Source organism: Osmerus mordax, chromosome 18 (assembly GCF_038355195.1).
Source record: "Osmerus mordax isolate fOsmMor3 chromosome 18, fOsmMor3.pri, whole genome shotgun sequence".
NCBI lineage: Eukaryota > Metazoa > Chordata > Actinopteri > Osmeriformes > Osmeridae > Osmerus > Osmerus mordax.
In genome coordinates, this window is record NC_090067.1 from 10,148,345 (window position 1) to 10,160,983 (window position 12,639).

The 12,639-nt window shown below is 42.8% G+C and overlaps 3 protein-coding genes across 5 annotated transcripts; 2 read left to right on the forward strand and 1 right to left on the reverse strand.

Moving 5' to 3' along the window:
- The first annotated feature begins 1,420 nt into the window (after positions 1 to 1,420).
- On the forward strand, positions 1,421 to 2,456 carry LOC136962062 (hepatitis A virus cellular receptor 1-like). The gene is made up of 2 exons (XM_067255687.1): positions 1,421 to 1,866; positions 2,068 to 2,456. Exons 1-2 carry the CDS (start codon positions 1,495 to 1,497, stop codon positions 2,287 to 2,289), a joined length of 594 nt encoding a protein of 197 aa, XP_067111788.1. The 5' UTR covers positions 1,421 to 1,494; the 3' UTR covers positions 2,290 to 2,456.
- A 324-nt stretch (positions 2,457 to 2,780) lies between these two features.
- On the reverse strand, positions 2,781 to 8,320 carry msto1 (misato mitochondrial distribution and morphology regulator 1). The gene is made up of 14 exons (XM_067255675.1): positions 8,107 to 8,320; positions 7,657 to 7,786; positions 7,420 to 7,489; positions 7,260 to 7,335; positions 6,953 to 7,010; positions 6,651 to 6,801; positions 6,403 to 6,517; positions 5,985 to 6,119; positions 5,646 to 5,798; positions 5,383 to 5,511; positions 5,037 to 5,221; positions 4,713 to 4,817; positions 4,498 to 4,610; positions 2,781 to 3,436 (listed from the first exon to the last, which is right to left on the reverse strand). Exons 1-14 carry the CDS (start codon positions 8,188 to 8,190, stop codon positions 3,189 to 3,191), a joined length of 1,752 nt encoding a protein of 583 aa, XP_067111776.1. The 5' UTR covers positions 8,191 to 8,320; the 3' UTR covers positions 2,781 to 3,188.
- A 722-nt stretch (positions 8,321 to 9,042) lies between these two features.
- Positions 9,043 to 12,625, forward strand: tmem79a (transmembrane protein 79a). Of its 3 annotated transcripts, none has more exons than XM_067255683.1 (5): positions 9,043 to 9,111; positions 10,311 to 11,025; positions 11,300 to 11,485; positions 11,666 to 11,888; positions 12,015 to 12,625. In XM_067255683.1, the coding sequence occupies exons 2-5, from the start codon at positions 10,500 to 10,502 to the stop codon at positions 12,205 to 12,207; spliced, it is 1,128 nt and encodes a 375-aa protein (XP_067111784.1). In that variant the 5' UTR covers positions 9,043 to 9,111; positions 10,311 to 10,499; the 3' UTR covers positions 12,208 to 12,625. The 3 variants fall into 3 exon arrangements, with proteins under 3 accessions (XP_067111784.1, XP_067111786.1, XP_067111785.1); XM_067255685.1 differs by lacking the exon at positions 9,043 to 9,111 and adding an exon at positions 9,403 to 9,595; XM_067255684.1 differs by lacking the exon at positions 9,043 to 9,111 and having other exon boundaries at positions 9,844 to 11,025.
- The last annotated feature ends 14 nt before the right edge of the window (positions 12,626 to 12,639 follow it).

Below are 12,639 nucleotides of genomic sequence, written 5' to 3' on the forward strand. Positions count from 1 at the left end.
AAGGTCCACAAGCACAGGATGAATACAACATATCACTATTAGCAAGTATTGATGCTTTGTTTGTGAAGTTTTCACAAAAAGTAAAGGTAAGGGCTTTATTTAAACATGCTTGATTTTTATTACCAAACAATTGAAAACGTGTAATCAGATTGCATGTAATCTCTATTTCAGACAGAGTACGACGGTATGTCCCTGCAACTCGTATATCAGAACTTTGCTGGAGAGATGTCCACTGTGAAGATGTCGTGTTCCTCCAGACGTCCCAAGTCAAGGCGTTTCACAAGAGAGGTTGATGAAACTTTTTTGGATCTTTGGGAGTTTCAAGACATTGCACTTAAACCGTACATTCCAGATGAGACCAGCAAAGCTCAATCATATTTTGAGTACTATGATTTCCAAGATATTCCTGAAGCTCCTTATGTTCCTACCTTGGCACCTCAGACTACAAAACGAGCACAAACTGCACCCACCAGGCCATCACTGACCAAAACATTTCCTACACGCTCCCCTGCCCCAAATGTCCTAGATGATGAGTTCTGTGGTTTCCAACAACTGTTTGCTATTCCTTGTGTTCCTGCCACAATATCACTGACTAAGAAGCCAGTGCCAACCACCACCTCCCCTATGCCACTGACCAAAATATCATTTGGCACGGTAGATCTATATGATTTTGAGTACTATGGTTTCCAAGATATGCCTGAAGCTCCTTATGTTCCTACCTTGGCACCTCGGACTACAAAACGAGCACAAACTGCGCCCACCAGGCCATCACTGACCAAAACATTTCCTACACGCTCCCCTGCCCCAAATGTCCTAGATGATGAGTTCTGTGGTTTCCAACAACTGTTTGCTATTCCTTGTGTTCCTGCCACAATATCACTGACTAAGAAGCCAGTGCCAACCACCACCTCCCCTATGCCACTGACCAAAATATCATTTGGCACGGTAGATCTATATGATTTTGAGTACTATGGTTTCGAAGATATGCCAACAGCTCCTTATGTTCCTACCCTAGCACCTCGGACTACAAAACCAGCATGTACTGCAACTTTATGGCCATCATTGACCAATAAAGTCCCTACACGCTCCCCTACCCCTACCTCTTGCAATCCTGGATTGCAAGAGATTCCTATTATTATAGCACCTCCAACTAAAAAACCAGCAACCGCAAGGCCATCAGAAACCAGAACTCCAGACTCTACCGGCGCCCCATCAACAAGAGCTCCCACATTTGAGTTCTGTGGTTTCCAAGGTATGTCTACTGTTCCTTATGATCCCACTATCTCAATGCCAGAGCCCCCCACCACCGAAGTATGCCCCGCCACAACAGATTTAGTGGATCTTAAAATCTGTGGTTCCCAAGAGGTGCCTACTGTTCCTCATGATCCTGTCGTAGCATGCCCAGTTATTGTGACGCCACAGCCTGCTTCAATAGATCCAGAAGATCTTGAGACCTGTGGTTCCCAAAAGACCACACTGCAGTCAGAGCCCGCCATGACGACTCCAAAGCCCACCAAGACGACCGCAAAGCCCTGCACCACCACGACAGCGGAGCCCACCACCACCACCACGGAGCCCACCACCACCACGACAGCAGAGCCCACTACGACAACAGTGGAGCCCTGCACCACCATCACCACGACGACAGTGGAGCCCTGCACCACCACCATCACCACAACAACAGCGGAGCCAACCACCATCACCACCACGACGACAGCGGAGCCAACCACCATCACCACCACGACGACAGCAGAGCCAACCACCATCACCACGACAGCAAAGCCCACCACTACATTAATATGCCATGCCATTCCACCGTCTACCACAATGGATCCAGAAGATCTTGAGTTCTGTGGATTTCAAGAGGTTCCTCATGATCCTACCTCAGCATGCCCGGATCCAGCCACGCCGCAGCCTGTCACAATGGATCCGGAAGATCTTGAGTTCTGTGGATTTCAAGAGGGGCCTACTGTTTCTCCTAAACCTACCATAGCATGCCCAGCATCTATACCACAGCCTGCTGAAGGAATAGATCCAGAAGATCTTGAGTTCTGTGGATTTCAAGAGGTGCCTACTGTTTATCCTAAACCTACCATAGCATGCCCAGCATCTATACCACAGCCTGCTGGAGGAATAGATCCAGAAGATCTTGAGTTCTGTGGATTTCAAGAGGTTCCTCATGATCCTACCTCAGCATGCCCGGATCCAGCCACGCCGCAGCCTGTCACAATGGATCCAGAAGATCTTGAGTTCTGTGGATTTCAAGAGGTGCCTACTGATCTACCATAGCATTTGAAATTACAAAGCACCAACCACAACAGGTGCACCAATTGTAACCATTGGTTACCAATCGTAACCATAACAGCGTCATGTTGAGGGTCTACAATACCAGCAGGACCTGGTACCCCGTACTCCTAATTTTCACTACAGCATGTTCAATATTTTGACCCAGCATTGTTACACAAATAAAAAAAAAAAAAAACAAGGTTGATCAACCTAACAAGTTTGACTTGCATTGTAATAAATTAAGTTTAGATTGACATTTTTCACCCTTTCAGCACCAAGGATCATTGTTTTCTTGCCTTTGTCACCATCTGGTGACCTGGTGTAGCCAGAACAACTTGGAGCTCAACACTCAAGACAGATTGTGGATTTCAGAAAGCACCCAGCCCCACTCATCCCCCATCATCCAGTGTGACTCCAAAGTCAACACCCTGGAATCTTTCCATTTCCTGGGCATTATCATTTATAAGAACCTCAAGTGGGAGCTGAACATCAGCAAGGGATTTTTTTTATTAAGGCCATTTATTTAAAGATACTTATCTAGTTTCTTGCATGCAAAGACCAGCCTTCTCAGTTTATTGACATCTACAGCATCTGCCCTTCCTCCATCGATACTCTTCCAGTCTCATCTGTTGTTTTTTGAGTTCATTGCGCTTCTAAGATGATCATTGTCCATTTCTCTCATTCTAATAGTAATTTCATAGGAAGGCCCCCAGAGAACACTTGTCAAACTGTCTTTTTGAAACCAGGTTAACCTACCTCATGAGGTACCTTCATCTGAAGGCTAAATGGATGTTTAGCTACTACATATTTATACTTGTGACAGTACAAATGGCCAACAACATTGATATGACACCAGTAAATGACATTCAGTTCTCAGTAATGCATTAAGCAATAAAACAAGGCTAGTCATCTTCCTCAGAAGAGGAGCGTGTTGCACTGTCATCACGATAACAGCGGGCCAGGATGCGTAGTTGTTCCAGGGACTCATTGAAGTCCCCGAGCTCAGTCCCCTGGGAAAGGAAGTTGTGGGCGACTCTACGAGGATCTATGGCGCTAGCGGAGCGCTGCAGCTCAGACAGCCAGGGACCCAAAGCTGGGGTGGATTGGAGGGACGTCAGGACAGGAAGGGAGGACACCCCAGGCCAAAACGCTGTAAGAGAGATTCATGTCAGTAATGCCCATTGCTACATTTTCACCTCAGAATTGAACCCTCCTACAGTCCTGGGGGGTCAGAACAACCAGATTCTTGGTGTAACTGGCACAATAAAAAAAGAAAAAAGGGAAGTCAATTGTTTTAGGGTCAATGTGACCTGAGAATCATACTAATATGAGCTGTACCAGTCCCATGTGAGAGATTAGACTAAAACCACCATTTGTCTTTTTCATTTGAATTAGTGTATGTTTGGATTATAAGGATGTTGGAAAGAGTAGTTACTCAGATTTTGTATTCAGTCTTCAAATCGACTTGTCTTGGTTGAAGCACAAAAAAAAAGAACATTCCAATGCACACACTCTTTGGGCAATCTAGATGTGTTCATGGTAATATTAACAACCTTGAATCATGTCTGTAATCTCATTGGGATTCTTAGTTTTGACGTTAAGGGTATTAGGTATTATATAACTATTCGATTGTATTCTACAAGGGGGGGGGGGGGGGGAATTGATTCACATATGAATCGCGATTCACAAATAAATAAAAATAATTTAGATTTTCCATAAAAACAAATGTATGTAAGCTAATATTGAATCAAAATATCATAAGGGCAATTACACTGTCTTGTAGAAAGTAATTTTGCAGGAACCCTCAGTGGGCAAGCGTGTGTACCATCGAGTCTTCTGCTAAACACGGTACCCCTGGTTCAAATCTCGCTTAAACCAATTGATAATTTATTTAACTGATCAGTTAATTAAATTGTTATTTATTTAATTGTTTACATTATTTTGTGTTTAAACATTTAATTTAAGCATATATTGAATCAGAATTTGATAATACGATTTTTAATCGAATCGTGACCCCAAGAAACCATTCGAGTCATGAGGTAGCAAAATATTCCCACCCCTATATTGTACACTTATAGCTGTAAAATTGTGCCAAATTTTAAGTGTTCAACGGATTAGTTAAAGTATGAGACAAATTGGAAACCAAGTAGGTAATGGGTGTTAGTCTTTTTAAAGACAATAGGAGAGTCAAACGAAGATGAATGTACTCACTGCCAGGGGGTTGTACTTGGCCTCGTAATAATCCGTTTTTACCCAGAGATTGGCTAAATATCTGTGGGAATGGTGACGTAAGTTTACTGGGGCTGGATACAAGCTGGACTGCTCTGTATAGAGATAAAAAAGGAAACAATTGTCAAAGGGGACAATATGCGGAACATATCTGTAGGAAAAAGTGAATGTATATGTGGGTTTAGGGTGACACTCACAGAGGAGTTGTGGGGTAGTAGGATCTTATATAGGATCCAAGGACGTCTTCTCCATTGCAGAGGCTATGCAACGGAGTGGGCGGCTTGATGTTTGGGGTCAGCGAACTGGTGAGCAAACATTAAATCAGAAAAACAACTGTATCGATCAGTGATTAATAACCCTACCTGTGCCCTGAGACCTTTCAGGGTTTGTTACAGTCTAATTGTATGTATATCTAAATGTATCCCCTTTGGCATTATCAACACACACTTCTTTTATATATTATAGTGTTGTAAAGGCAAGGTAAAACGCAAGAAAGCAGCAATGCTCCAAGAGACCCTCACCTGACTAAGCTCTGCCCCTCTAAGCCCCTGAGCGTCACCGATTGGCCAAAACACCGTCCGTCACCTAATTCCGGGCAAGCTGATAGGGGTTTCCAAGGCAGCCCATCAGAACACTCCATCAGGGCACTAGGTAGACAGCTGCCTTGCACCATGGGAAAGGGAATGGCACCATGAGCTGCAACCACCTTAAATAACACACCATGTCATGTCACACACAGTACATACATAAAAAATAAAATAATGCATTTCATAATAAATAAATAATAATCAACAAATTGTGTGCATGGCATAACCTTCTTAAGGTTTTTACACTGCATAAGGTTTTGAAGGAGGGCTCATCTCTCACCTTCCTCCCAGACACAGCCAGCGCATCAGCCATCTGCCCCATGGTGGTGTTGTGCCTCAGTCTGTAAGGCACAGTCATGGAGTCCAGAGCAAGAGCAAGGACTGCACTGGAGTGGTACCACAATGTGGGCTGTGACAAAGAGAGACAACAGAGAGGAAAAGGTGCATCAGGTTAATGGAACAATTCATGTCATATCCAGCATCTGTTTTCAACTGAATTAACGGGGGAAAAGAGGAACACCTTTAAAGAGGGGGTTGACCTACATCGTAACTGAGAAGGGGGAAGGTGGTGGGGGAGGTGGGTCGTCTTCCTAACCCGCCCCTCAACGTCAAAGGGCAGAAAAAGGAACTGTGATTGGCCATGTTGATGGTTCCTATGGCGTTGTTCATAAGGTGGTAGACTTCCTTCATTGGAGTCTGTGTATAAAGTAATATAATAATGATGGACAAATGACATTGGGCCAATGTCATTGGAATTAGGATAAATAATTACAGCACATTTACACAATGGGAAGAAACTGGCATATAATGAGACAATACTAATAATGAAGGAATAGATCTAATGATCTGTTCTGTCAAATCAAATTTGTCAGTTTCACTCACTGAGTCTCTGTGATTTACTGGTGCAAGTCCCCAGGTAAGAATGCCCCTCCCACTGTAGGAGTCTTGCAGCATCTCAGTGACCTTTGAACCCAGCCCTGAGAAGCCATCTGAAAGGTCGCACAGCACTTGGAACCCCTGAGATGGACAGGCATCAAGATGTCGAAGAGGAAAGAGTTGTTGCCAATGTCATAATAACAGCTAAATAAAATATAAAATAAATGATTAAATGTCCAGATCCTCACACCCAAAAAAGATATGCCTGCTTGGTAGCTGTTGCTTGCAATGTCCTAAGAATGTTGTTGAGAATGATCTTGTGTTATACTGTTCACTTTGAGATCTATACCCTATAGCAACAAAAACCTTGGATCTGTGCAGGGCCCATTTTTGGTGATTTGTGATTAAAATGGTGAACAGTTACCTGTAGGTAGTCACACTCTTCCACAAAGAAGTGTAGTTTATCCTCCAGATCATCCAACACTGAGCCTTGCAGTAGAGCCTCCCCTTGGCCAAATGCCTCCAGCCGATGTGCTTCCCTGGACACATAGGTTCAAGTAATTGCCATGTACATTTTCCATGTCTGTGTGTGTTCATCTCTTCAAAACGACTCAAACGTATTTTTCACATCAGACTGTGTCCCACTTCAAACTGTGTAGGTGTTGCTCTCACCCATCGTGGTTGTACTGGTTGATAACCAAGATGGTGCGAGGATGCAGGTGGATCCTCAGGAAGTCTGACCACACCCGCACGCTGCCCTCCAGTCTATAACCCTTCTGAACTTGCTCCAGACGGCTGTTCACTGTATCCATGGCAACTGCCCCTGCATACAAGTTAGTGATAAAGAATTATAATGTGTCTGTGGTCACGTGAGTGTGAACACAATTCTATTTTTGATTGTTTAAGCTAATGTAAGATATTGATCAATATGAAACAGTAAAACCTTTATTTAAAGGTGGCTGTCCTGTGTTTACCTGAACATTGCTGCAATAGAGATGTGTCAAGGTCAGCCTCAGCCAATATCTCCCCCTTCTGGACACAAAGAACAAGAAATCATAGGTCTTCAATAGCAGCCTGGGGGCATAATTCAGGTCAGAAACACATTAGCTGCGAATTCAGCCCTTATGGCCCCCAAACTGTAGTTAGAAACACTTAAAAACGTTTAGGAATGTATGCGAAATGCTGATGGCCCCACCTACCTAACTACTAATCATATGAAAACCGATATATGTTTTCAACACAAAAGTAACAAAATATCATATAACTAAACATTACACTCACATCTAGCTTTTCCAGGTCTTTGAGGAAAGAGTTTTTTGACGAGGGGCTTTCTTTGTGCATCATCACATTCCCTTTCCTGCAGCAGGGAGATACGAAAACATATAATGATGCACGACACACATGCATCCATAAGTACATACATAACACACACACACTATACCATGTCAAGGCAGTAGGTTCTCTCCCAGTTTCATAGAGGCATCCTTCCTGTCGTAGTGTCTGAAGACTTCCTGAAAATCACAAACATGCAGACAAGGGTAGTTTCCAGTACCTGCAGCTATGAGCCAAATTTCAACCTAGAAACATTATTGAGCAGATATCCAATTTCAGTTTCCTGATAAGAAGTGTGCAGTAAGAGTCGTCCATCCACCAAAGTTTATGGGAGGTTACAAGTTACCTTTTAGGTCCATAGCGATGAGGCGTGGCGTGTAAGTGACATGCCCTCCCAGGGTCTGTCCCTCTCTGAACATTTCATTACACTGTAGTTCGCTAGGGGGCGAGTCTGGGTCGTATGACAAGGCGGCATCCTAATACATTACAAAAGGGGATAGCCTGGATTAGAAAGATTGCTCCTTCCTATGTAAATATATAATTTTACATTATTTACACGTTTTCTAACAGATTTGCTCATAACTTCAGAGCTGTTAGCCTAGGTAGCTACACAACCAAGGCTAGGTTAACAAACAAACTATATTACTGTATAGCGTATGTCTCGAATTGTAGCTAGCTAGCTGACTAGCTACCAAGCTTGGTGTCTGCGGGTGTTCCATGCATTTTTGGTTCATGCTAGTTCTACAGACAGTCATTACCGAAACAAAAGCTATAGTATAGCTCTAACAATACTTGCCTGTAAATTCCACCAATGTGTTCCTACAAAGTTGGAGTAGTGCCCTAGTTGAAAAGTGATGACTTCTCTACAAAAGCTACCCATACTTGCGAGAACGAGTTGTTAAATTAGGCTTGCAATTACGATTTGTGATATAACCAGCTGACTGTCTAATAGAGTATACGTCTCATCATTTTAAAAGTTATTAGAACAACTGTATAAGGATGCCCCAAACGAAAACATGACAGCATTGCCAGATCAATCTAACAAGCTGCTGAGCAGTCAACGTATCTTGATCCAACCCTCGCAAACTGTTAGGCGTCAGCTATTGGATAGTAGAAGGAGCTTTCAAAACAACGATTGGCCATACGAAACGTCCTCGAGAGTGTAAAACACCGTGTAACCAAACTACATAAAGACTGCTGTGCACCAGCACCGCACATGGGTATACAGTGGGCGTACAGAGCCTCTTCTGAAAAGAAAAAGTATAGTTTTAGACCACATGGAATTGTAAATAAAACATTTCAATTTGTAGCGATTTACGTGTAGAAATGTATTCTAAATGTAGGGCTATTTGTTACGCCGATGGTTAAACATTAAACATTATGGCCAGTATGGATGTAGCTGTTGTTTCAAAAGGGAACGATTTGTTCACTGAAATAGCCACATGTCATCTCTACAGTACAGAATATACAACGCAGAGTGGGCTATGTCGCAGTTGCATTCTGGTTTATAGGATTACAGGAGTTAATTGTATAAAAAACTTGCTACAATGAATTTTGAGTGTGGGATATATATATATATATATATAATACAACACAAAAGAATAGGCTACGTCACTAGGGGTGGAGTCATGAACAATCACACGTCTTTCCAACAATGATTTACCTGCCGGTGGCCACACCTGTTCAACTACTAAACTACATTTTCTTCCGACTTCCTTATTTATGTCGTCATATCAAAAGTCATATTCTTACTGCTTACTTGAAACTTCCCTGTTTACTTTCTCTGCGGAGAGAAACCGCGGTAAGTTCACCGACTAGTTTGTTTTATTATGTCCTAAATATAGGCTACAAAGATTTTAAACTTGTTTTGTTGGTTCTCAGATTATGGGTAACTACCCACATGAAACGTGCAGTTTAGCGTATTATATCCGAATCAAACTATGGTTATCGATATTCATGTGCTTTTTGACATTTTGTTCCTGGAAGCGCCTTGTGAAGTTCCTTGGGTGGTCATTATGAAATCAATATCGCCTAATTATAGCATGTTATCAGAATCAGAATTCGTTTTATTAGCCATGTATGTTATACAAACACGGAATTTACTGTGGCATGGAGGTGCAAAACACTAAACATATACGAATCTTAAATTAAGTAAAAGTACAAAAGTTTAACTATTTCTAAGAACTAAACAATCTAAGAATACAACAATTTAAATATAAAATAAAATATATATAAGAATGAGCAGCGTGAGTGGTCAACATCGGATACAGCAATCGGATACTGAGGTAAGGTGGCTCGTGCATACTGTAATTGCCATTAGATGGACTTATAATAGTTAAATAAGTGAATGAATGTCAATGGGAGTCCTTGGCCTTGTTGAAGAGGCCAGTAGCAGATGGAAAGAAACTGTTCTTATGGCGTGAGGTTTTGGTCGTGATGGACCGCAGCCTTCTGCCAGAGGGGAGTAGCTGGAACAGGGAGTGACCAGGGTGGGTGGGGTCGGCCACAGTCTTCCTCGCAGATCCTCCATAGCCTCACTGGTCCACTGTTTTGATGTCCTCACAACAGGTTTACAGAGCTTTCATTTCTGCCTGTATGCACGAATCAGATGGACCATGGTATGGTCAGAGTGACCCAGTGCTGCACGAGGGACGGCGTGGTAGGCTCTACTGACTGTAGTGTGGCAGTGATCCATAGTGTTCTCTTCTCTGGTTGGGCATTTGATGAATTGTCTGTATTTAGGGAGTTTGTGGCTGAGATTACCTTTGTTAAAGAAGCAGAGTACGATAACAATAAATGCAGTCCATTTACAAGGGAATCCGGGTTTGCTCGCTCCACACTCAGAATCTGGTCGGCGAGCATGCGTTGGGCCTCTTTAACCTGTGGACCTGGTGCCACAGGTTATGAAGACATCTTTATTAACACTTTGCTATTAGCACTCTTAAGACCAATACAAGTTCAAGAACACATTTTTTAAAAGCCCATATTTCTTTCCTGCAGATAAATCAGATCAAGCCTGTGGCACTGGAACTACACTGGTACAGAGATGATGCAGATCTAAATCATTGAGGACAGCATACTGAGACATGAGAGGATAACTAATATAGCACTCCTTAAGGTTGTCAGTGAAGTCACACCTTAGGCTGCATGTAAAAAGCCTGAAACAAATATAAACACACGGTATACTTGATGACACCGTTCTCTCCATTTAATATGTCTGAGCAACAAATTGGAAACTCGGAGAGAGGTAGCAATGAAAGACCTTCGAACAATGAAGCCAATCCAGAACCTCAAATCCCTAGAAAAAGTCAGGATGGTTCAGAGCTCCAGAACACAGCTGAAGAGAAGGAAGAAAAGAGCCATTCAGAAAATAAGGCCAGATTCAAGTGGAGAGAAAGCATGCCAGAGGGAGAGAGATGGATGGAAGACGGGGTCGAGAGGACGGGAGAACACGATGACGGCAGTCATGGATCAGTTCCCGATAATCAAGACATGAACCGTGAATACCTAGAGGGCTGTACCGCAGAAAAGGAAGCACCGTTTTTTTCGCCAAAAGTCAATGTAGTGTGCCCTACATGGAAGCCGGTGCTTCCACAAGAGAATGAGGAAGAGCTTCCGGAAGAGCTTCCGGAGAAGCGTCCCCTGATGGAGCCACATACGACAATCTCACCAGTGCAATACTATCCTGAGTGGACAGAGGAGGACGACTTCACATGTAAGTCATTAGGGTTTTTCTCTCCTGAATGATGTAATCTATGTTCTGTACCAAAGAGAAATGAACAATCAACTTTGGATACTTTCCAGTGTATGCACCCACAATGCTTTATGTTATGCTCAATATAAGCAAATTTAACTGTACTAGCAGACACTAGCAGATTTTTAGCAGACAAAACATTTTAAAGTCTCATGATGTCATTCTGGCTACCAGCAAGTGCAGTGATAACACTTAACTGGTCGTTTCTAATGTTTATATTTCTTCTTCTGTTTAGACATATGTGACAGTGACAAGCTGAAGCTCAGTGTGGGTGTTGCCGTGGCTGCACTGCTCTTCCCTCTGCTGGTGTGGGGAGGCTATGCTTTCTTGCCTTTCGATGCCCCATTGCTCGACAGTGCCCCACTCAGGCTTGTGTACACACTGCGCTGCTCCTTTTTCGCTATTGTTCCCATTATGCTGGGTAAGGTTGTTTTATTAAAGCTATGTTTTTGGTTGGTTACGCATTACAGTAGGATTTTTTTTATTATCAGTGTATATTGAACTGGTATCAGGTTACCCAAGCTATCTCATTAATTTATATTTTCCTCCCCTTATCTTTTCCCTCTTTCTTTCTCTCTCTCCGTTTCTGTCTCTATCTCAGGTGTTATGGTGCAGGGCGTGGCTCGGTTGCGCTATGGTGCGCTGACCCCCCTGTATGACAGGAGGGTGGAGAGCAGGGAAGTGTTGGTGCACTGGCACTTCGTCAGCGACTCACTGGCTCTCTTCCTCTTCTACTTTTTGCTGTTGGCTGTCATGGCCACATATATCAGCCAGGACTTTCTAAAGATAGTCCCTCTGCTGACTATTGTCTTCACCTTTGGCAGGTGTGTGTTCTAATCTTCTCCTATACGTAGGTTGTGTGTGACAACTTTTATTTTGTGCAAGCATGATACAGAATGGATGTGTTCTTTATTTTGCCATTCTCACTTTGTTCTATCCCTGTTCTGTAGGTTGATTTACTGGGTCTGTGTGTCTCTGGGCAGCAGTGCGAGAGGTTTGGGATTTGGTCTTTCCTTCCTCCCCATGCTGGTCATGCTGGGAGCCAACCTCTACTTTGTCTGCTCGTCACTCAGAGAAGGGGCCATCTTTGATGTGGCCCCGCCCACCACTGCCCCACCTCCCAGGCAGAGATGGTTTGGGTGAGGAGTGGAGTGAAAAGGAATGTCCTCAAGAAGAAAGATGTGTGTGAAGTGTAAATGAGTCTATACAGCATTAGAAATACTGGGGTTAAAGGGAGATGTTGCCAAAACACGCAAAACAACTATTATGATGTTTACTTGGTTCCAGATTGACTGAAGGCCTTTCTGGATTATTCATGTTCTTTGGTATTGTAATAATAATTCAACATGCTATTTGTAAAGTAATTGATAAAATATAGTGCCATTGTTTTTGAGTGGTGAAGGAAATTAATGCTGAAATGAACTGATAAACGTGAATGAATAATGATCACGACTTTTTAGATCAAACCTTCTTATGATACATGTAGAATGTAGTGTACATAAGGAATACGACAATTAATACTGAAATTTCACATTTAGAATTTATGTATTTCATGTGATTTTAGAATATTGAGTA

What these genes read in the sequence shown, in the direction of transcription:
- LOC136962062 (XM_067255687.1), top strand. Translation starts at nt 1,495, where the DNA reads ATGACGACTCCAAAGCCCACCAAGACGACCGCAAAGCCCTGCACCACC. An exon ending in AGTTCTGTGGATTTCAAGAG is followed by an intron (nt 1,867 to 2,067) that starts GTTCCTCATGAT and finishes GGATTTCAAGAG; the next exon opens with GTGCCTACTGTTTATCCTAA.
- msto1 (XM_067255675.1), bottom strand. Translation starts at nt 8,190, where the DNA reads ATGGGTAGCTTTTGTAGAGAAGTCATCACTTTTCAACTAGGGCACTAC. An exon ending in TGGCTGTGTCTGGGAGGAAG is followed by an intron (nt 5,222 to 5,382) that starts GTGAGAGATGAG and finishes GTGTTATTTAAG; the next exon opens with GTGGTTGCAGCTCATGGTGC. An exon ending in GAGGGGCAGAGCTTAGTCAG is followed by an intron (nt 4,818 to 5,036) that starts GTGAGGGTCTCT and finishes TTTGCTCACCAG; the next exon opens with TTCGCTGACCCCAAACATCA.
- tmem79a (XM_067255683.1), top strand. Translation starts at nt 10,500, where the DNA reads ATGACACCGTTCTCTCCATTTAATATGTCTGAGCAACAAATTGGAAAC. An exon ending in AGAGGAGGACGACTTCACAT is followed by an intron (nt 11,026 to 11,299) that starts GTAAGTCATTAG and finishes TCTTCTGTTTAG; the next exon opens with ACATATGTGACAGTGACAAG. An exon ending in ATTGTCTTCACCTTTGGCAG is followed by an intron (nt 11,889 to 12,014) that starts GTGTGTGTTCTA and finishes CCTGTTCTGTAG; the next exon opens with GTTGATTTACTGGGTCTGTG.